Raw genomic sequence first — 24,568 nt, 5'->3', positions numbered from 1 at the left:
ATTTTGTAACCTTTTTGTGCAGTTTTATTTGACTAAACTTGTGTTAAAATGGTTCGTGGAATTACTTTGTTTTACTGTTTTAAGTAATTTAGTATTTATGGAATAATATATAAAAGTTGATTAAAAAAACTGTTTGTCGACTGGTTTTTTAATTATTGCCAAATTAACTCAGTATTAATATGTATTACAAAGCTAAAAGGCCATATTTTCTCTCAGTGAAAAATTAGTGCGGCCCACGAACACATCCATTTCTGATGAAGTGGCCCACTGCAGAAATAACTTGGACGCCCCTGGACTATAGGATGGAACTCCACTTGTAAGATTTTAGCATACAGAAACGAATATAGTATAAACACTGTACTGCCATGATGATCAATTAAGAAAATAGGTTATGACCATTATCTTAAAATCAATAGCTTATATTCTAATGTCACATTTCCTTATAGTCTAATAAACAATGCAAAATGAATCCATATTGTAACGCCATTAACCTAAGGAAAACATATCCCAAAAGTAGGGGATTAACTCATTAATCAATTGTGCCATTGTTTGATATAAGATACTACTGTAACTAAGATATATTCATATAAGTAATACTGTTCATCGCTAGGGAACCGGTTATGCATCATACCAAATTCCTGTTATTTGTAGCCCTCTATTAAATATATGGACAAGTCAATGTTGTTTGCTTGAACCGGGCTCATCAAGAGATAAGTGTGAGCCAGAGCAGGGTCAGTTCAAAGAGTATTTTGCTCTACGCAAGCATTTAGGTTATAGCTCAAACAGTGCTCGTATCATGGCCTACCACTGAATAACTCACCAACCTCTTCCATGTAAATTTGCTTGTAAATCTATGTGTGATATCACTATAAACCAAGATATATCATCTCTGGTTTATTTCAAATATATCATAGCAACACTTACCTCAACTGCTGTCCACTTCTAAGGCAATAGATGCAGTCTTTTGGGTTTATTATGATCTCTAAGACTTCCAGAACGAAACATAATATTATTAGGTTGCTTTCACAAGGCAGCCTTATGGAGGACAATCTATCTACACTTGCAGAAAATCAATATCATCTTCATATTTTTCATCTATTATATAGACTCTGCACCAGGTTTGAAATGTGTTAACAATGGTAGTGCTGTTGTGTGAAACAAAAACAGTTTTCAGTTGTAATTAGTGCTGTCCTTAAATTGGTAAACAGCGATTTTTGCATTTCTTTTTCCATACTTGTCAAGCATCTAGGGATTTTCTAATCAATGTTTTGACTTGCAAGTGATTAGGCCCCTCTGTGTGCTTTGCAGTGCATTCACTCCCTGAAAAACCTGTAGGTTATGAATGTTCTGAATGGTTGTTCTAAATTTGTTACATACAACACTGGTCTAAATTGCACACCAAAGTGGGACTGTCACAACTGGACTCTATATCCAGCTCTATATGGTTTTATAGGTCTATTCATATTTGGAAATTTGAATCATTAATTTATAAAGAAAGTTATGAAGTGCACGGCAAAGTAAAACAAATGTATATTTGTAAGCAGATACAATTTTTGTTGGTAGATATTTATCTCTATTTGGTAAGAAAATTATTACTGTCAAAATGATATTGTTTATGCAAAATGCTAAATATGTCTTAATACAAAAAAAAACCGCCACATTTTTACTGACCAACCCATTCGTCCTGTACCAGATAATTAAATTGTAGCATTTTTAAAAATTGTTTAAGACACAAAAATACTATATTTTCTTAGATATCTAGTTCCAAAACGTAACATTTAAAGCCTTCAAAATAATTATCTTAAAATACTGAAATGTATGTACATAGTTCTGTGGTACAATTTTGTTAATATATAGTTGTGAGAACAGTAACACTATATTATACTAACGGACTGCCTTGCTGATTCTGTTATATCATTTTATTTTACAAGTCTAGTATGTATGTATTACCAGCTTGTCCTCAAGGCACATAATGATATCATGACAAAGACATTGTAAAATTAGTGTTAAACTCTGATTAATCAATTTTGTGATAATATAGGCATATCTCATAGATATCAAATATGTTAAAATATAATTTACAATCACTATTGTCCATTCCAGCCTAAGATACCAGAGAACCTTTAGCGTTTTATTGAAAACGATGTGAATTTAGGGTGCCATGCTGAACGTAGTCCCTTTTAGTAGTCCCTAGTAGAAACTTCACTTGTAGAAACCTACATAGCATTGGAAGTGCTTAGTAAATGCAATATATATATTTATTCACATGCATGTGTGCAATACCATACTTTGAACTGAAAAGCATCAACACATCTCTTTTAAGTGAATCTAGGATTGCATGGGTTTATTTGGGCAAAGTTGTGGTTTCTGTCTATCCTGGTTGTATAACTTTTTTTCTTTAGAATTCCCTTGGAAAAAAGTTTCAATATATTTTAAACCATATTCATCTCATTGATAGACCAGCATCTCGTTGTTTTGTATGTCAGTTTAGCTAGTTAAGTCATACCTGGGATCTCATAATTAAGGATTGATTTGGTACAACCTACTGAAACAATATCTTATTCATTAAATTGTAAAGAATATGACGTGGCTAATCAACAACGCTTCAAAATGAATTTAAGGTTTCTTAACAGAAATCTGTTTGAATGTGTCAGAATAAACAGTAGCACTGGTGAACCAATTACATTTAGCAATTAGGAAAGGTTGTGCAAAGTACACGTAATTGCCTTTACTTGAAATGGTTTGGAAGTCATATGTCTCCTTCAGTTTCTGAAAGCTGTTCAAAGTGATTAAAAACCAGCTCTGTTATATTTCATGCCATCAGTGTTGCCGGAGACATTCTGCTTTTCTCTTCTAATGAGGTGCATTAGTACAAAAACAAATGACCTTTAACCTCAGGATCAAGTGCCTTTTTGGCATGGGCAAGCCCTGGTATGAAACCATGGCTTCATAGGAGGCATCTCCAAAGAAATCACAAAGAAAATTTTACTTGAGTTACCAAAATAAATATTGTATTAACATGAACTGAGTAGATATTTTTTACAGACTACTATGCATTAAGTTCCAAACATTGGGACCTTAAATATAAATGCACAATTTATAATATAATGCAACTTTATGCAACCTTTTTTCAGTAAGAGACAGCTATTCTGACATATTTGGATTCTAATTCACTGCAAACTGTCATATACAGAAAGGTATATGGGCCGACAGATGAGGAGCGAGACGTACACAGTACACTGAAAACAAAGCCGACTAAGCTTAGGGCTACATAATAAGGAGCCCAATTGCTCCCAGGCTCCCTGTAACATCACTGCTCAATGGATCTCCCTAACGGGCCTTTTTAACACTATGGATGGCTGTTCCAAGATAACATAGTCTTCCATTGGTTCGTTTTGTGCTGCACTCCCTTTAAAAGTAGAGCACTGGGATATCACTTCATATCCCGATGCCCAGTAGAAAAAGCAGTGGCGCAGAGTAGGTGACAGGTGGCACCACTCTGGGTTAGGTTTAGGGCAGTGCCAAAGGTAAACATGCCAACAGGGCTTGATTAAGTCAAACAGTGGCGAGTCTATTCAAGATATGTTAAGTTGTTATTGAGTTGCTCATCAAACATTTTAGTTTAGTCAAGTTGGTTATGTAAGTAGTATAGAGGTAGAACTTGCTAGAATTTCAGATTCTTGTTTAGTTGAATCTCATTTACTTGAATTATAGTCAAGCTGACTTTAAGAAATAGGTGAGTAGCTTAATTTCATGCAACTCACTCTTGTTGAACAAAGCAACTAGGCTGCCAATTCGACTTAGTTCTAAGTTTAGTAAACAGACCCCAGACTAAAAGTGATAAAAGCATTTAAATGCATAGTACAGGTCTGTATACAAATGCCAGTCTTCAGTGGCAGCTGTACACGTTGGAAAAAAAAGTTTAAATTCAGTTCCCACATATTTCACAAAAAGGTGTTGTATAACAACGTTTTAATTCTAATAAGTTTGATTCTAACTTTAATTATGTTTATGTTAAATAATGATCCATATATCACTCTGTAAATGTATCTGTATATAGTTCAATTTATATTTAGCCATATAATTGAAACATTTTAATTTTAGCATAACTTACAAAAAAATGTTATATGCTGTTTATTTAATTTTTTTTTTTAATAATAGTAAGACATCTGTCCAGAAAGAGGAATGACTCCCTGAGGGTTAAAAACATTAGTACAACATAGAAACCAATTATACCCAGGTTAGACAGAGAGGTGCACCAGCCTGCTGTCATTAACCCCCTTCTCCATTTGGTGCAGGGGAGACCTTTATAACACTCTAAATGAACAAATGTCATCAACTCGTTTAAACTGTGAGGGGAAAACAAAGTTTACTTTCCCTTTGCAGTTACATTATTTGAGCTTAAAATCTTTGCTGAATTGCAAAAGTGTGTCAGGTGTATTTAGACACTTTTATTTTCATGTTTCATTTTGTAAAACAAATATTTCACTTGTCATGGAACATTTCTGATTCTCATATATTTCCTTACCATTATAACATGTGTTATAAGGCCTTGAAAAGATAAGCAGTTTGGTGAGATCCAACCCAGCAGGAACATGTGATGTTTGTTTTAGGCAGATGAGACATATAATGTGCAAACAACACATATACACGTATCATTTTCTTGATCTGTTCCTACAATTGTTATTTACCTATACTAGTTTTGTCAGAACTAGTTCCTTTCTTTTTCAGCCTTTCATGTGTATACTAATTACAAACATTAATGGAAGTATACTGGTATGACATTAGTGGAAGTCATCACCAGAAATCTTGGGGCCCAGTACATGCTTTGCCCACCCCATGTTCATCCCACTGTCCCACTCATTGCTCCATTCATCGCATACATACTAACACACAAACATACTACCACACAAACTCGCTTTAACAAACACCCACTCTACCACCACTTAGATACCCACATATCCTTTCTCTTGCTCCTCTTCTCTCTTTCCCAAGCACACTAACCCTAAGCTCATCCCTGACACTCCAACACTATATACTGATACACACATTCACGATAACATCATACGCTGACACTCACACACATAACAACACATACTAACACACATATACTCATGCTAACACCATACACTTATACAGTCTAACAACATACCCTAAAATACACACATTTGCTAACACATTCACTATGTGGACAAAAGTATTGGGATACCTGACCATTACACAAACAAGGATGTTGACATTGCATTCTAAATACACAGACATTAACATGTAGTTGGTCCCCCCTTTGCAGCTATAACAGCTTCCATTCTTCTGGGAAGACGTTAAACAAGATTTTGGGGTGTTTCTGTGGGAATTGTTGCCCAGTCATCCAGTAGAGCATTTGTGAGGTCAGGCACTGACGTTGGAGAAGAAGCTCTACTCGCAATCTCCATTCCGGTTCATACCAAAGGTGTTCAATGAGGTTGAGGTCAGAGCTCTGTGTGGGCCAGTCAAGTTCTTGCACACCAGACTCATCCAACCATGTCTTTATGGACCTTGCTTTGTGCCCTGGGGCACAGTCATGCTGGAATAAAAAAGGACCGTCCTCAAGGTCCAACAGTACTTAGCACAAGCTAAGACAATAATTTTGAAACATAGAACACATCAATTTATTACCTCTATCCTGCTGGATGGCCTCCTTATTTTATGTTTGTGCTTGTCACAGTGGTAAATAATGGCCTTATTGATTTAACCACTATGTGTGGGGCCTACAGTGGGGCAGCCACATGCCCAGTAGGTTTTATAGCAGCCATTAACAAGTGTTTGCTATTTTCTGGCTATTATATCACTGAAAAATCAAAATCATTATCACACAACATTTATTTTTATACTCTGCTTCTAACGCTGCCCCTTTCATGCCTTTTTACCCCAATGACACCACATAACATTTAAATGAATGTTTATTCATGTCACAGATCAAATTTCTTTCCCCTTTATAGGAATTCTAATGTGAATGTATAGGGCATGTTTAAAAGGAAGATGGTGACTGTGGGTTATAAAAACATATATATATTGAAAAAAGAAAACATGTAAGTCATATTTTGGATGATCTTTCAAATTCTTCAAAGTTATGAGAAAGCACACAGGAAACTGTAATTTTCTGCACTCTTCATACAAATAACTCATTTTCTATACTCTATTGAGCAATACCATTAGTAACACTTTACACAAATAATTATGGTTAAAAGGAAAAATAAATAAAGTAAATAAATGTAATTATTACAAAACACAATTATCAAAATAATCAAAATGATATCATGCAAAATAATCAATAAGAAATGTATATAGCTAAAATCTAGAATTGCTCAATAGTTATTCAGCATTAGTTACGATATTGAACTGGTGCCTTGGTGGTCTTAACCAAGTTGCATCACTTGAGGGATAAATGTTATTCAAGGTGAGGAAACTAAAAGTGTTCCTTGCTATACACTATATACAGTATTTTCAAGTCCAGGGGAGTCATAACATAAAAAGTGATAGGCACACCCTAACTCCCTCTAGATTGTAAACTTGTTTGAGCAGGCTGTAAGTCAAATTGTTATGTTATATACTACTTGTAATGTCCTGTTTACCCATTATACGTTACTGTGGAAAATGATGGTGCTATATAAAACAATAAATAATAATAATAATTGAGGAAACCAGGAAACATAATTCTGTGTAGCTCTTGCTATACATTGCACATAATCTACTGATCTTTCTTAAGTCTTGTGTTTGACCTAGGAAAAACTGATTTTACATTTCATGTGCCACATCACCAGATAGTCATTTAATTAAGTTATTACAAGGAAGCAGTGATCATAGCACAAACACATTCAATCTGGTGATCTGTGAAAACAATCTCCCCTGTAGGAGTTCCTAAATTAATTACTTTGGTGCACTTGACAAGGTCAAATCCATTCCCCCTCATGATGGATCTCATCTGCTGCACTGAGTAAAGAAGTATTTTCCTTCACTCGCGCATGTGATAGGAGCTCATCCGTCTCTGTAGCTTCCAAATGATCTGTGTAGATCAGAGAAAAAAGGAGGAACTAGGGGGCAGCTGATGGCCAGTAAGATACATTGTGTTCACTTTCAAATGGTAACAACTGATAGAAAACAGCCCTTGGCTCCCAATAGTTTTTTTTCTTTTTCTACTTTCCTGTCATCCTAAAAATGACATGTGATCCTGTAGGGATAAAATTATGCAATGTATATTCCAGTAATTCATAGTACACTTACCGCTTCTACTAGGATATGTACTCTGTTTTGTTGATAAATAATGGTCTGGCTCAAAACACCCTATTTCTTACACCTTCCTTCACAATTCAGATGATCAGGAAACAACATAAGCAGATAAGTGTGGAGGTTTGATTATGTCCTCCTAAAAAGCACCGGGAAGTATAATACACAAATGTTTGTTGTTTTGAGTAAAATGTTTATTCATATGAATAACTTCAACTGATTTTTAAATGCCAAAAGTACTGACTAAAATAATGATGTAAGAAACAAACTAAATAGAACTATATGTTGTCATCCATAAACTAAAGATCCAAAGAGGTTATTCTCAGAATGATGTCTACCAAAACATATCCTATCATAAAACAATTTGGGGATTAAAGATTCCCTTCTATCAGAAATTATTTGGGAATCAATTTGCATTGGACCCCAACAGGTCATGTTCAGAGTGTTTGTTCTCAAAGGACATTCCTCCAATATAGATGGTGCAGCCTGTTGCTTCTCTGTATAGATCCTCTTTAAAGTTTCTTGTTACATGGGGTAGATAAATAAGCTTGGCACATACCAAACTGCACAAAAAGGGAAAAAAGACTGGCATGTCAATTGCTCATTTATTTCATTGTTACAGTATTTTAAAAGACACTACACATTTTCAGAAATCTATGCTAACTTGAGATGCTGTTCGAGCAACACTGTGGTGTTTGTGGTGCTCTATATTCTTTGTGTTATGCATATCCATATTTCTCACCATAATCATAAGGTGCACTTAGTACAAATATATCTATTTATGAGACAATGCTTTGGAAAATAAAAAAAACGTACGTTATGTCAATAGGATATTTTATGAAGAGACAGCCTATTTTAAATCAGTGGTCTCCACATTTTTTATATATGCTCACCATTGAGATCAAGTTGTTTTAGTGTGAACTCCACTCTTTCTAGACTGCAAATACATACTGCTAATCTCTCAATCAATAATTGAGATCATCTTCATTCCAAGCACTCAAGGGCAACACGCAGGGTGAAGACGATCTCCATTATTATGGGTGAATTGTGCACTGACGTTCTATAATTAGACTTTTGGATTTTTGATTTGTGTATTTGTGGTCCAGATGGATCTAAAGTGGGGGTGGAGTTCCCACTAGAAGAACTTGACATCAACTGTGAGTGTTTATTCAAAATGGGGAGAGGGCTGATTTAAGGTTGATTGTCTCTTCATAAAATATCCCATTAACTCCCACATGCTTTGACTCAATAACCTTTCTTATCTTTATCCAACCTCCCATCATACTGCTTTACCTCCCAACACATCCCTTATCTTCTTTCATTTCATCCCCCCACCTTCCCATCTATAATTGTTTCTTCCCTCTACTTTTTAGATCAAATGGTTGCATCTTCTACAGTTGACCATCTTTTTGCACAGTGCCTCTGATATGCATTTAGCATTCAGTATTGTCAAGTAACACTAATACTGTTAACAATCACAATTATTGAAATTTTCAATATCTGATGAGCCAGCACTCACATCAGATAAATAAAAAATAGACATGGTAATAGTTTATTTTTACCTTTTAACAAAATGCAAAGTGAGTAAACAGAAGAAAAATGTAAATCAAATCAATATTTGTTATGACCACCCTTTTCCTTCAAAACAGCACCATTTTTTCTAAGTACACTTGTACCCTGTTTTTGAAAGAACTCAGCAGATAGGTTGTTCCAAACATCTTGGAGAAATAACCACAGTTCTTCAGTGTATTTAGGGGGCCTCAGTTGCATCTTTCTCTTCATGCACTCCCAGACAGACCTGATGATGATCAGATCAGGTCTCTGTGGGGGCAATACCATCACTTCCAGGGCTCCTGGCTCGTCTTAAATTTGGGGCCAATCAAATGCCTCCCTGAAGGTACTGCATGATGGATAAGCATCTGCCTGTACTTCGCAGCATTGCAGAAACCATTGACCAAATCCTCAACTTCATTTGCAAAAAGCAAATGTGTAATTGTTGCCTGCAAACACTCATTCTTGTACTGCTCTCCAGCACCTAGGTGAACATACTGCCTTTTGCTACAAATATTTCACATTTTGACTCATCACTCCAGAGCAACTGTTGCCATTTTTCTGCACCCCATTTCCTGTGTTTCGATTAATAGTTGTTTCTATGTTGGAGGTTTGGCTTTTTGGCCTCAAGTCTTCCCTGAAGACCACTTGTGAACAGACGTCTCTGGACAGTAGATCGGTGTATCATTTTTTGACAATGGTGAGCTGAGCTGGAAATCTTCTGATTGTGAAAGTAAGCATGATATGGCTTTCATCTGCTGCACTAAGTTTACTTGGCCGACCACTGCGTCTAAGGTCCTCAACATTGTCCATTTCTATGTGCTTCTTCAAAAGAGCTTGAATAGAACATCTGGAAACCCCTGTTTGTTTTGACATTTCTGTCTGGGAGAGACCTTGCTGACACAGTATTACTACCTTGTGTCTTGTTGCTGTGCTAAGTCTTGCCACGTTGTATGATTTTTAACATGAAACTGTCTTCATTAACCTCATCTTGTTAGAGAGTTTGGGTGTTCCTCACCCAGTTTTATTCCTTCTGCACAGCTGTTTTTATTTGAGTTAATGATTGTGTTACAACCTACATATTAAATTGATAATCATTAGCACCTGTTTGGTGTAATTGTTTAATCATACACCTAACTATATGCCTACAAAATCCCTGACTTTGCGCAAGTGTACCAAAAGAATTGATGCCGTTTTGAATTTTAATTTGGATTTTTCTTCTGCTCACTCACTTTGCACTTTGTAAATTATGCAAATAAAATATTTTATGTCTATTTTTCATATGTCATTCTTTACACCTGCCTAAAACTTTTGTACAGTGCCGTATATATATATATATATATATATATATATATACACATACAGTGGCGTATTCTTGCCTAGGCTGAGAGCCCCTCTACCACTTAACTAGATATCTAGATATGCATCGCCGTATTGGACAATTAGATGCCTTAGGCCTTGGGCAAAAATATGTCTCTCGCTCTCTCTCTCTCTCTCTCTCTCTCTCTCTCTCTCTCTCTATATATATATATATATATATATATATATATATATATATATATATATATATATAAAGTGTTCCCTCTGAGGCATACTGGTACATATGCCTCTTCATTAGAATGCATTATTTTGCCTTACTTATAAACTCAATGTCTTCAGTTTCTTTCAAGAAGGCTGCTTTCTCACTCATCCAGAGGAGCTTGGAATGTGACATGGAAAAGGGAGGAGACGTAAATCAAAGAGTGTAGCAATTCTCCAGATGCAACATATTTTCCTTTTTATTTTTTCCACAAAGATTCCTAGGACATTTCTGACATTTTAATCCCTTCTCTGAAAATGTTTCTGGAATTGCTAAAATAATGCAGTTCTCTACATCAAATGCAAATTAGGTCATTCGTTTTTAACGCTCGGTACCAGTTCACTTTTGTGGTTGCCTGCATCAAAGTTATTAATGCTAGCATATGAAAAAAATATACAATAATAATATATGTCTTGATACTTGTCTGTTGTTCCGACGTGACCAAAAACATTGATATTTTGCCATGATAAATTTAAGCATTGATTGATTTGTGGAATCTGGAATTTGTGCTCCAGTTTTTGCATTTTGTGTTGTTTTACTTGTCATTGCATCGGTGCATTTTGATCATATTTGTAGGTGTGCATGCATGAATGTATGTACTGTATATGCACAGGTAGAGAGACTGCTAGACTGAAAAACACACACACTCGACTCATATAAAACTATGTCTATGACCATGCATATTTTTCTAATTTTTTATTTAAACATTTAGCGTATGCATACTTCCAATGCACAGAACTTACTTTCCATGCTTTTCTATAGCAAAATATGTTCGGCATTTTAAATATAGTCATGCTTGTGTTTCCAGAGCAGTGAAGTAAACATTTTAAGAGTGAACAACTACAATAAGTTCACTACTTGTTCTGTGTGCTGTGACCCTTCCCAGCTACCACTGCTCTTTCTTTTTACAGCGCAAGGAAATTCCCTTTGACATAAATTGCTCTCTGCACGTAGTTAGGGAAAAGAGGTTATTTTCTGTGTAATTCCTCTGGACAGTCCTTTATAATCAAACAAAAAACAAACTCCAACGGCTGCAGCCTTTGAGTGCAAATGCTTACAGACAGGATACTGTGCTACGGCATGGTACCATCTAGTAATGGTGGAGCTGCCTACCCAGGAAAAGCCAAAATACAATAAACAGAGTGCTTTTGAAATTGTAATCATTATGAGTTTATGTGCATGGTCTACATTCAGAATTTCAAATATTTTAAAACAAACCAGAAATATTTGAAATCATATCCACGTATTATTACAGTAATGACTCATAATTATGTACACATTTCACCCATATTTTTCAGCAAAAAAATTAGGTTTATTGTAGAATATTGGTACATAATATGTTAGATTATATATATGTGTATATATATATATATATATATATATATATACATATATATATATATATATATATATATATATATATATATATATATATATATATATATATATATATATATATATATACACACACTACCATTCAAAAACTTGGGATCACCCAGAAATGTTTTAAAAGAATATCAATTTTGGCTCATTAAAATAACATCAAATGAATCAGAAATACAGCGTAGATGTTGTTTATGTTGTAAATTACTTTTGGAATATTGTGGCTGGAATTCACTGATTTTTAATGCAATTTCTTCATATGTTTTCAGAGGCCTTTTATAAGCAACCATCACCCTGGTGTTCCGATAGCACATTGTGTTAGCTAATCCAGGTTTAAATTTTAAGATTAAGTTTCTAAATATTCTATCCAAGCTCATTTGAAGAAGCACTAAGGAATGGGCGATGTTGAGGACTGTAGACGAAGTGGTTGGACAAGGAATCTTAGTGTAGCTGATAAAAGGCACATCATGCTTACTTCCCTTCATAATCTGAACATGGCCAGCAGGGTCATCATTTTAGCATTGTGAGAAAACAGTGGGACCCTGAAACACCCATCTACTATATATAAAAGTCTTGTCTTGAAAAGCCATACCTCAGATATGGAAACAAGGCCAAGCAACTCAATTATTCACCCAAGGAACTGGGGTGCAGAAAAATTGCAGCAGGTGCTCTGGACAGATGAGTCAAAATTTGAAATATTTGGCTAAAGCTGAATGCAGTTTGTTCGCCGAAAGTTTGGAGAGCAGTACAAGAATGAGTCTTTGCAGGCAACTGTGACGGTAATGGAGTTGGAGATTTGGTCAGAATTAATGGCCTTCTCAATGCAGACAGATATTTATCCATCATGGAATACCATTAGGGAGGCATCTGAATGGCCCCATATTTATTCTGCAGCATGACAATTACCTCAAACATATAGCCAAAGTCATTAAGAACGATCTTCAGCATAAAGTATTAACATGTCTATTTTTAAAAGCATTCTTGCATTACAGCATTTTTTCATATCAACCAGACAGTTGACTGGAAACTCTTAGAAAATATTTTTCTTTAATCTTTTTTCTGATTATTAAATTTTAACCCCTTAATGACAAAGCCCGTATATGTACGGGCTCAAAAAGCATAGTTTTCAATGGGTTTAGGGACCGCCCATTGTCCTTAAGGGGTTAAGTAAGTTTTCTGATTATACTGTGAAGTTTTCACTTAGAGATACATTTGATCATAGTATTATTAAAAATAATTAGAAGGCAATCACATAAACTGAATGGTAGGTTATTGGGCATGTTACATTTGTTTTAGTGATATTCTTTGATTACTTACTACAGATATTTAACCCCTTAAGGACAATGGGTGGTCCCTAAACCCATTGAAAACAATGCATTTTGAGCCCGTACATGTATGGGCTTTGTCATTAAGGGGTTAAAGGATACAACTTTTTGTTTGCGGTGTTCCTGTCTGTTTTGGCAATTGGTTTTAGATTTTTTTTATGATATTTATATTTTTCATGCTTACACTCTTACATTACCCCAAAATTATATTAACTTGATAGTTAAAACTGAACTCTGAAAAAGAAAACCCTTTTCACATGCAGGGTGAATACTTGAAATGTCACTATATATCTGCAAACACAAAGTGATGACCAAAATAAATGTTGTAAGGTGAAGAATAATGGTTTGTAATTTCAGGTTATTACTGCGATGATATAAAAGGAAAGCTTGATATTTGTCAGGTTTAATATGTTTATTGCTTAAACAGGATTTATTTTACAAGGGTATATAGACAAAACAAAGCAAACATGTACATCCTGAGGGCCACTTCAACACTGGTATTATACATTGTTTTAAATACTAGAAAATAGATTGTATTCGCAGATTTACTTATTACAAAAATTGGATTCATTTACATAGCCCATGAAATGTTGGCTGCATGCTCTTTAGCTTTCATTCGAAGAACTGCGATGCTGGATGATCTCCTTTCAAACTCTGGTTTAGTTTCAAAAGAATGTCCATTTGTAGAGCCTGATAATAATGATTCTGTGAAGAAATTATTCAGAGGCATATGGCTAAACTGGTTCTGATGGTTTGCAAAGCCAGAGTATGAAGAGTCACTCCGTGAGGAATGGGAGTATGGAGTCATACAAGAAGAAGGTTCTCGAGGAAGCATGCAAGATGTCACCACTGATCCTCCAGCTGGGTTCCCTGTCCACAAATTATTCTGAATCTATTGAAAATATATTAAAAACAGAGTTAACATCACAAAGCATTCCCACTGGAAAAACTAAAAAAGAGACTTGCAGTACAGTTTATGCCTAACCCACATATCCATGTACAAATAAAAATCATGCATACTGTGTGTAATTCTTATTCATAAACGACAGACCTCATATCATCACCATCATCATATTAAGTTCTTACAGTGATCTCCACACCATATTTTTAGATTTGTTTACATATGTTTACATTTCTTTACACCCGGTCTTTCATTTGCACAACATGAGAACTGTCTACTTTTTTTTTACTTATGGATAAATAACAGTTTGCTCATGATTATATCTAAATCTAGGCAACTTTATTTTGAATATGAAAAAATAAAGGACACCCTATGAGTTGTTACACGCCTTATAATTATCTCTTAATATTCCTTTTGTTTCTGTTGTACCATCAGTAATTATTGTGCTAAATGACCTTATAATTGGTTATAAATGACATAGTTGTATTTTAAACAAATATATAAAAAGAGTGCATTACATGTAAGTTTACATATAGTTGTTATATAGCACTTAATGTTACTGCACTAGGGACCTAAAATAAATTGAAAGAGAACTGCTGTAATTTGGAACACAATGAGGAGAGTAGAGTTCTCATAACAAAAAAACAAGAAAACATTTAATGCTTTCAACATCAATTCTTTGAAGCATAATAAAAGTTTGTCCTACAAAAAAAAGGGAAGGGGTTGTGGGGGGAAATAAAGCAAAGTCGCTAAAAGAGTAAATGAAATGAAAACAGATGTACTGGCTTGAAAAGGTTATTTCAAGCAATTTTTTACCACTGTGGGCCAAGGTTCACCAAAAATGTCCCCAAAGGTATTATACTATCTTACATTGAACAGTTTATTTACTCAAGCGTCAACAAAGCTAAGGAGCCTACAGTAAAAAAAAAAAAGAACTTTAGAGTAGCATTCTGAGCTGCTATGATTCAAAGTTTGGAAAAAAGAGATCTTGTATCACTGCAACTGTAATAATGCATTTAGGCTTTTTCTCATACAAGAAAATGGATGAAAGAAAATAAACAGAAGTGTAAAGACAAGCCAAGAGAAACAAAATTCAAAGAACAGAGATACTTGACAAAATATATATATAATTGAAAATGATTCCAAGATAGCACTTTGCGTTATTTTTATTCAATGATTCATGTTTCTTTTTTATGTCATAAGGAATTTATTATCATTAGCATTTAACTGTTTACATCCCAGGTGGGTCAGAAAGGAATTCTGCAATGTTACCCTTCTGACTTACATAACCTATTGAGGTTTAGTGCATACACTCCCATATTCCAATCTGGGATTTAGAACATTCTATGGTTCCATTTTGAATTTTGAATTTTTAAAAAGTGCAATCAGCACCCATATTAAGAAATATTTTTTATGGTTAACAAAAAAAACCAAACTACAATATTTTAATGGGGAAAAAAGGATTAAGCATGTGTTTATTAAGGCCAATGCCAGTATAAGTAGATTGCATAAACCATGCCCTTACACATACACTCGGCTTTATTAACTTTGTAATAGATACTTCATAGCCTTTTAACATTATGATGGTGCTTAAAATAGTTCCCTATAATAAAAAAAGAAAATACAAAAGAAATGCCATAAACGATGACCCCCATACCCCCAGATTTAAACTTTTATTAGAAAGTATCCACTATTCCAGGCCAAGTTTTGAAGTATCTTCAAAATAAATATATCACATGTTAAGAAACAGTGGTTTAAACTTAAACATTGCATCAGTGCATAAGAAATGCCATTCCCAGATGTTTACCTGTGGGTAGCTGTCTGTCCTTGGTAAAACAGAGATATCGTAAGTGGCAGCAAAATGACTTTTGGCTTGTTGTATCTGTCCATAACGTTCTCTCTTTCTCCACTTAGCCCTGCGGTTTTGGAACCAGACCTAAAAAAGAAAAATAGGAATGTCTCATCAAGTAAACGTCTGATAAATACAGAGGATTGACCACTAATGTATAATTGAATCCTACTGTACTATTTGCCTGAAGTTTCCAGTGCGTAAGAAAACATTCATTTGACAGAAAAGATTGCAAGAAATTTCCAAAACATTTTTTCAGGCTGATTTTGTGTTTGGCATCTACAAGTGTACAACCACGGTTTCTCATGAATGGCGCCTTGTGCAATAAAACTACTTGGACTACTCAGAAGAGCAATACAGGAAAATTACATCAAACACTTCCAATAAATGCATGTGAATTCCCATTAAAAAAATAAGTATAATCCACAAAAAAATGATACCTTGAATCTATATCTATATCTTATTGTATTGCTTATCGCTTTGTTAAATTTATGTATCTTTTATTTGAAAAACAATTACAAATATCTTTAAAAAAAAATAGGTATGAAGTAAACCATCTGTCATAAACTCAATTTGTAATTGTACTTTTTTAAGTTTTAAGGGAGGGATGTAAATTATACCCTCTAAGAAAACTAGTTTGATATCCTTTATATAGTCATAACACAACAATTGGCCACAAAGCTTTATACTGCCTTTAAGTGTGTGGCCCCATGCTACACTTTTACAGAATGTGGCTGCATTTTAAAGGTTAGTCCAGGGCTGACAGCAGACAAATGGAGGAAAGAAGAAGTCAGGACAGAAGAACTTGATATATCACTTTATCTTGCTCCCAACCTGTAATCCCTCCCAGCGCTTTTGGATTCATTCAAAAGACCACTAGCCAAACCACAGCCCATCAAGAGGAGGCAACAGCACATTTGCTGTGTCTTTGTTTGAAATGAGCTATTTGTCAAAAACACCCACATACAAAACAAGCTAGAACAACGCAGTTAAGTAATACTAGTTTTTAACTGGTAAATTCCCTACTATTATTCATCAAAATGTTGATGGGAAAAAACGAACAAATAAATGTTTTGCTCCAAACAAGCTGCATACAACTGTTTTTATCTTTTTATAAATTGTATTATAAATACATTGCAAAAAATTATTCTTGGTTAAAATTATGTTGTTATTTTGCAAGCAAGTTTCCCTCTTGCTGGGATGGTAAAAACGAGGGAAACTATGAACACATTGATAACCAATGGAATTTTTATTAATAAAATGTGTTCAGGTTTTACATTGTACAAAGCTATAGAAACCTTGATATATTTTTAATAAAAGTTTCTAAGCTGTAAAACTGACATGATGTACTGTTATCAAAATTGCCAGTTTCTTGCAATAGTTCATCAAACTTTGAACATTTCTCTTTTGATTTAAAATACCAATATTTACAAACACTAGCTTTAATTTAAATCTATCAGTAACAATTTAGTGAACAGTATCATAATATTAACCAATTATAATAATATATGTTTCATTTAGAAATTGAAGTTCAACTTGAGAGACATTTTATTTTTCAAACATATCCTGCTGTTCAGTTTCACTTTGAAAACATCTGTGCAAACTCCACAAGGTCTAGATGGGAAACTCAAATGTATTTGTATCATATCGATGGTTTCTTTTGAGTCTTCCAGTGTCATGTTGCCTGACTGCTGTCAAACGGTAAAACCATTTGCAAATTTCCTTCATTTACCAGTTAACATTGTGTGCAAGTAATGAGCCATCTATAAACTCTGTGCATTTGAACCACTCCTTAAGAATACAGGTATCCCAATGTATATGAGTGAGGCTGAAGTGTTTTCTCTCCTGCATCCACTGAAATTAATGGATCAGTTTAGCAGTATTTACAATGATGGGCAGAAAAAAGACACTACTGTCCTTGTCAGCTTAGTGATTATCTTAGCATTCAGCACCACATAGCATTCAGAGCCACATTTCGTGGTAGTAGATAAGAATAACTGTATGATTACACATAAGTCACAGCCATCCTAAACATCTGTGAACTAAATCCAAAGTTAACATTCCTGTTTAGGCAGTTGGGTGCTACAATGAATTAGATGTGCCAGTGGACCCAGTAAACAAATACATTTTAAAAAGTTTAAATTCATTCATGCGGCAATAAAACCACCATTGAATTTTGCAGATGATTGTTTGTGTACAAAGTTAAAGACAGCTACTGAAGTCTTTGTAAGGTCGTTATGCAATGACAATAACCTTACAAACCATTTTAGGAAGGAAGACAAGAAAACTAAGTAAAATGTTTTTTTTTAAAATCTTCCTATTACATCTAAAATGTAACATTTTAGTGTTAAAATGCTTTTTAAAGTACCATTAAAACAATAAGCGTAAAATGGATAAACAAAAAGGGGTTAAAGTTGTATTACATTTTGTAGACTAGGGACAAAAGGCACCATCTACAGACTAACCAGGAGCTATATGTTTCAAGTCTACTTTTGTTGACAACATATATTTAGTTGTCACATCTATTAACCTGGAATCATTACTGTTTTAAGAGTATGTAGAAAATAGCTCAATTAAGTTCAAAGCCAAAAACTGCAAACTATAATGAAAATCCTCCTTGCTCCCTTGAGGTATATATAGCTTAGTATGTTACAATTCTAATTTCACAAGGGGTATTTTCTGCATTTCTTTCTTATAAAATGATATTTCCCAGTGGACCAAACACAGGTTACTTAGCTACCACCTTCAAACAAGTTACTAAATAGATTTACTACAGCTTTGGGACAATAAATATGACAATAGTGAAATATAGGCCTAGGAATAAAAGAAAGGAAAATATCAACTTGCCAAACTTATTCTGTTTATGGGAAGAAAAAAATATTTCCTGAAAACTCCCCAGGGGACACCAAGAACATGTTAGGAGAATTTAGTAATGAGACTATTTCATTAAGGGGGGAAACCTTGACAGTCTCCTTTAAATGGGTGCCAATTACCACACTGATGTGAAGCAGAAAAGGAGGGAGATAAATTATGATCAGGCTTGCTTTTTTCTGCTTTCTTTTCCTCAATGCAAGTTACGGTCCTATTAAATGTAATAAAATACTTCAAGAGAACATAGCTGTTTCTGCAAGTTAACTGTCACAGGGTTTTCTCTACCTATAGCTAGTTGTGTTCTATAATATATATATATATATATATATATATCAAGTCCCAGGAGTGCCGGTAACTATTTTTGGAATATATATATAGATATATATATATATATATATAGATATATATATATATCTATATATATATATATAGATATATCTATATATATCTATATATATATATATATATATATATATATATCATGATCAATATATATATATATATATATATATATATATATTCTATACTAAATAACTTTATTATATATTAAACTTTTTTTTTTTACTTACACAGACATTCTTTTTAGATGACTGAAGAAAAATATGAAAACACACTACATCATCAGTCCATGGGAACTAAACATATTCCACATGTGAGATCTTCTGGCCTTAAAACAAAACCTAGCACAAGTACCTTCTAATACCCCTATTTATATTGCTATCCATATATACATAATAACTAAAAAAATGAAGCTCCCTGTGAGCTTATGCTTATGGGTTAGCTTATGCTCTGTACTAAAGGCAGATGCTGTGTCATATTAAATAATATATACAGTGACATCAGCAAGTTAGGACTTTGTTGTGTAGGTTATTCCCATTATTGCTAACAGCATCAAGCCATTCAGTTTAATATTTAAATGGTGTTTTCTGGAGACATGTCTGATATATCCAAAACACAAAACAACTTTTTAATATACTTTTAGTTTTCCAGGGCTGTTCTTCTAATCCATATAAACTATTCCCATATTTTAAACCAAAAAAAGCACTGCCAAACGATTCTGAAAAACAGAGTGATTTTTATATTGGTAATTAGTTCAGGAATGCTATAAATAATCTGCAGAATTATTTTTCACTTCACACAAATAACAGTAATTATGAAAAAGTATAAATAATTATTTATTAAAGGAATAAAAAAAAAGAAATTTGGAAAGATTTTGGGTCTTTCATGTTCCGTCAAAGTCTCAAGACTTTTCTGGCTTGAAGTCTGCATTATGCTCATTTGATTTTTATTTTTTTAATTGTGAAATAAGAAATAATTTAGCATATCTTCCTGTTTCTGACTAGCCTGCAATATGTAGCTTAGTACTGGAAACGTTTGATCTTGTATACTAACATTTTTTGTGCTAGTTCACAAGTGTACATGTTATCCTCAGGAGGTGTTTGGTGAATAATCAGTAATGATCTCTTCCCCTTCCCTCACCCAAAGTGATCAACACTCTCCCTGTTTTAAACAGTAGCCACTAGCCACATATTTTGTTTATAGCTATTATTTCAAGGCAAATTGTAAGTGAACTCTGACCATGCTTTCCCCCTCGTGGCCTTTAAGGTATCTAAAATTAAAACCAGAGAAACATAAAGTCACTTAAATCCCCTTCACTGTTAAGAGCTGCTGACTGCTAGAATAGGCTGAAGTTAAGATTCCTGTGCTGTTGGGACTGGATAATATTATTCTATAATGGTATTACATTTTTGGTTCTAGTTTTACTGCAAGAACCCTGGCAGCCTCATGTAAAAAAAATTGCAGTTATTGCAGGGATACATCTATCACAAATAATTCAATAATACCATTCCTCACAGAGATTAGAAATGAATTAAATGAGATTTAAAACATACACTGAAACATTTATCCCAGTTAATGAATATGTTTCATTACTGGTTTATACTACACACACCGTGTAGCAGGATCCCCATAATCATTATATATATATATATATAGGTCATACAAATATATACAAAATGTATGAAATAGAATATGCAGATAGAATTAATACTATGTAGCTCATGAAATATACTTGACCATTGGATTCAACGCATGCAAAAAAAATGTCTTCCAGTATTTTGATATTGTTCTAACTTTCTCTTCAAGCAACAAATCCTTTGTGTTTAGCCCCTGGCTACTGTAGGATTTGAATCCTGTTTACCAGACACCGAGACATCATCCCAATGTAAACAGAACGGCAGTGATTCTTTGATTCGTGTTCTTCACAATTCAAATTAAATAGTGTGACCTTGTGAAACCCAAGCCACTCCTAAAATAAATAATTTCCAATATGTATTAATAGAGCTACAGTATCGTGCTCTTTATATAAATCTGCCACTAGATCTATAAGTCTAACCCATATATCACTCTGATCTATACATTTTACTAAAGATCACTCTTTTATGAAATTTGCTATGAGGACTATGGTGTCCTATTCCAATAGAGAACCCTGGGCTAATTAAATGTAAAAAAGGTGAAGTCCCCCACCTGCACCCTGGCCTCAGTTAGCTCTGTCCTCAGGGCTAGCTGTTCCCTCACGTACACGTCGGGGTAATGTGTCTTCTGGAAGACCTTCTCCAGCTCCTCAAGTTGTAGGCTGGTGAAGGTTGTGCGGTGTCTCCTCTTCTTGCTGCTTGAGACATTGCTGTCGCATTTATCTCCAAGTTCATCCAATTCTCCTTTATCCTGAATCCCTTTCACCGGAGATACCCTCAGACTGCAGCAAGTATCCATGGACCTGCTTAACTCGGTGTGAAGAGACTGGCCTTCTACTTTGGTAATGCCGTAGTTCACTTTAAGATAAACATAAAAAAAAAAAATATAATAAACAGTCACAGACACTTATTCTCAATTTCCCATATCAAACAATGTTTCTATTTGTACAACATTAGCTTTAAAAAAATGCAGATTAATAGAAAGATCGCAAAGGTGCCGAAACGTTGTTTCATCAGAAGAGGCGGCCTGCAAGAGGATTATCTTATTATCTTCTTGTTTCCCTCGTTCGTTTCTCATCTTATTCTATGCCCCATGGAAAATGTTTTTACTTAGATACCGTGGTCCAAATGTTTTTGTAATATGTAAATCTGGTAACACAAAAAAGTAATTAGAAACACTGAAGATTTTACAGAACTTACCATAGACCTTTTTTTTTAGATCCTCAGAAAGATAATAAACATAAACACTGACCCCTCTTTGCTGCAAAGCAGATTGTTCTTGTTGATGTGTGTTCAGTGTTCAAGGAGGTATGAAAAAATAACAAGCCAAGCACGGTTTTTCCTTGGCATGTCAGGCCACTGGTTAACTGATAGGGCATGTTAGGAGACTTGAAAGATCGCCCCAAGCCCAAGAAAAAATAATCATTATTGCACCTAGTAAAGCCTCTCCCTTGATGTCATCTGGTATTCTGGTTGATGCTATATCTAAGAGACTGTGTCACTTATATAAAGTCTTGTGTAGTATTTCTATCACCTTCCATCAACATGCAATCTCATCAAAAGGACCATTCTCTGCTTGTAAAATGAACCCAACTTTTTATTTTTAATTTGTAAAAATACGGTAAAAACTAATAATGACAACATGAATTGAATAATAATTGCCATATTTAATTTAAAAATGTCCTGCTGCAAATAAACCCACAGCTACATTTTCAGTTGCCTACATTTGCAACAATGCTATGAAAAGAAAACTGGCATGTTATATTTTTTTAATAATGTTAGTAAATCTTCTGATCTGATAATTAATGTAACTTTCTATTGAGTTCTATGGAATTGATTTATCCTCTGCAACTGAATTATTTACCGGTAATAAAAATATATAACACAATATATTTTAATATCAATATTATGCAAGGTGGCAAATTATGTATTGTCACCTCCTAATGTGAACATTCATTTGTCACCTACATTAGGCTGCATGTCACTTAAATTGTTACGGTGTAAAAACGAAGTAAAGTAATAGTACGATTGGTAATACATCGGAAGCGTACACTATTAAAGAACTACTAAAAGTTCAACAAAAAGAATAATTCCACTGAATGCACTTTTTTTATTTTTAATATTGCGGATATCCTAAACTGAACCCATTTAATGTACCTTAGATTAATAACTGTAAATAAAAGTATTTTAGCACCTGTATTCCGCTCAATGGTTGCCAGAAGTTTCGATGAACAAAATTATATATATATTGCATTGTATTATGTTATACGATTATTCGATACAACGCACAGTAAATTTAGCTGGTGTTCAGTTGGCAAGTAAGTTTAATGTCATCAGGCACTATGTTAATGTGAGATATATAATGTACAGGGACTTATACAACCGCGTGTCAGGATTTGCTGTGATCTGCGCTCACTTTTGATTTAGATCACACGAAGTAATATATATTATATATACACAACTGGTTGGGAATTCACAAACCAGCAAGATTAAAATATATTTTTTTAAAATAATCGGCACTAGAATCTCTCTCCATTTTTCATGCTACTATAATATTTTTCATGGGATCCTTAAATGCAGAATGCAGGGCAAAATGCGAGTTTGATGACGTGGTTGTAACCTATAATACGGATTATATATTCCCATTTTACTATATATATATATATATATATATATATATATATATATATATATATATATATATATATATATATATATATAATAAAAAGTAACCTAATGTATAAATTCAGCACAAAGTAGGCTATATATATATATATATATATATATAGCCTACTTTGGCTGAATTTATACATTAGGTTACTTTTTATTATGTTTATCATATCAATTAATGGTATTAACACTATTTTAGGAACGCTTTCCTTACTGAGAATCGCTATAGGTTCATTATAAAATCGTTACATAGTAATCGCTATACATTTAACAGATTATTTATGCAATGCCCGCCGACGTTGTTACTTATTCCGAAACAGAAGCATCCTTCTTTACTTGCATGAGAAGTTAGAATTGAGTGGATCTTCTGGCACTGGCATTTGAATGGTTAAATAAAAAAACCTTGTGCATATAGTTTGCATAAAGCCAATAGTCCCTCACAGCTGAATTAGGTACACATTCCTTACAATAATTACTACACCACATTAATTCGTGCTTGACTTAATCTAATTTAACCCGTTGGCTGCCAGAGAGCTCTTACCATTACTGTCCTGACAGGGAGAGGATCTGTCCATTCTCACATGATGTTCATTCCTTTGGATGGCATTAAAGGCCTGAACACATTTGCTTGCTGGGTTTTTGCTGTAAAATGAGTCACTATCCAAAGTTTCCATAACGTGCTCCAAATTGCCCCCAGCTCCCATATAAAAGTCACTGTTTTTGCTGGGCTGGTTTTTCAGGGCAAACTTTTCACTCAGAAAATCCATAATCATCTGAGCCTTTATTTTAGATCTTCTGTTCCAGTAGTAGAGGTAGGACTGGGAGCTGGAGCAGCTGAGCCTATTAATTTGTACTTGTCTAAAAGGGGTCCCACGGGGTGGTTTTATACCATAGGAGGCAACAAGAACCTGAAGCAGCCTCCCATCGCTGTTGGGTAAGGAAGCAGACCGGCAGGATAGCTCCTCCTTATACCCCCCTAATCTTAATCCAAACAAGGGGATGATTCAGCTCAGCTTTCCCCAAGAAGGCAGATCTACTTTCAAGCAAAAAAAAAGACATTCTGTAATAAGGAAACCTTCTTTATTACCCAAGTCACTCCTATTTTCCACCCTGTCATTTAAATCAAGAAGCACTTTTCTGGCTCTACTTCCATCTCAAATACTTAAAATCTTGGGTCAAGGTCAGATGGACAGATACATTGGG

The 24,568-nt window shown here is 34.2% G+C and overlaps 1 protein-coding gene across 1 annotated transcript; it reads right to left on the bottom strand.

The window, feature by feature from the left end:
* Nucleotides 1–13,494: 13,494 nt before the first annotated feature.
* Nucleotides 13,495–24,223, bottom strand: ALX1 (ALX homeobox 1). Its single transcript, XM_053465453.1, has 4 exons — nucleotides 23,907–24,223; nucleotides 21,249–21,553; nucleotides 15,810–15,938; nucleotides 13,495–13,993 (listed from the first exon to the last, which is right to left on the bottom strand). The coding sequence occupies exons 1-4, from the start codon at nucleotides 24,136–24,138 to the stop codon at nucleotides 13,673–13,675; spliced, it is 987 nt and encodes a 328-aa protein (XP_053321428.1). The 5' UTR covers nucleotides 24,139–24,223; the 3' UTR covers nucleotides 13,495–13,672.
* Between the last annotated feature and the right edge of the window lie 345 nt (nucleotides 24,224–24,568).

This window comes from Spea bombifrons, chromosome 4 (genome assembly GCF_027358695.1).
Source record: "Spea bombifrons isolate aSpeBom1 chromosome 4, aSpeBom1.2.pri, whole genome shotgun sequence".
NCBI lineage: Eukaryota > Metazoa > Chordata > Amphibia > Anura > Pelobatidae > Spea > Spea bombifrons.
The sequence above is the reverse complement of the archived record's forward strand: the minus strand, read 5'-3'. Positions and strand labels throughout refer to the sequence as shown.

What these genes read in the sequence shown, in the direction of transcription:
- ALX1 (XM_053465453.1), bottom strand. Translation starts at nt 24,138, where the DNA reads ATGATTATGGATTTTCTGAGTGAAAAGTTTGCCCTGAAAAACCAGCCC. An exon ending in TCCCTGTCAGGACAGTAATG is followed by an intron (nt 21,554 to 23,906) that starts GTAAGAGCTCTC and finishes TTTATCTTAAAG; the next exon opens with TGAACTACGGCATTACCAAA. An exon ending in GGACAGACAGCTACCCACAG is followed by an intron (nt 13,994 to 15,809) that starts GTAAACATCTGG and finishes TATTTTCAATAG; the next exon opens with ATTCAGAATAATTTGTGGAC.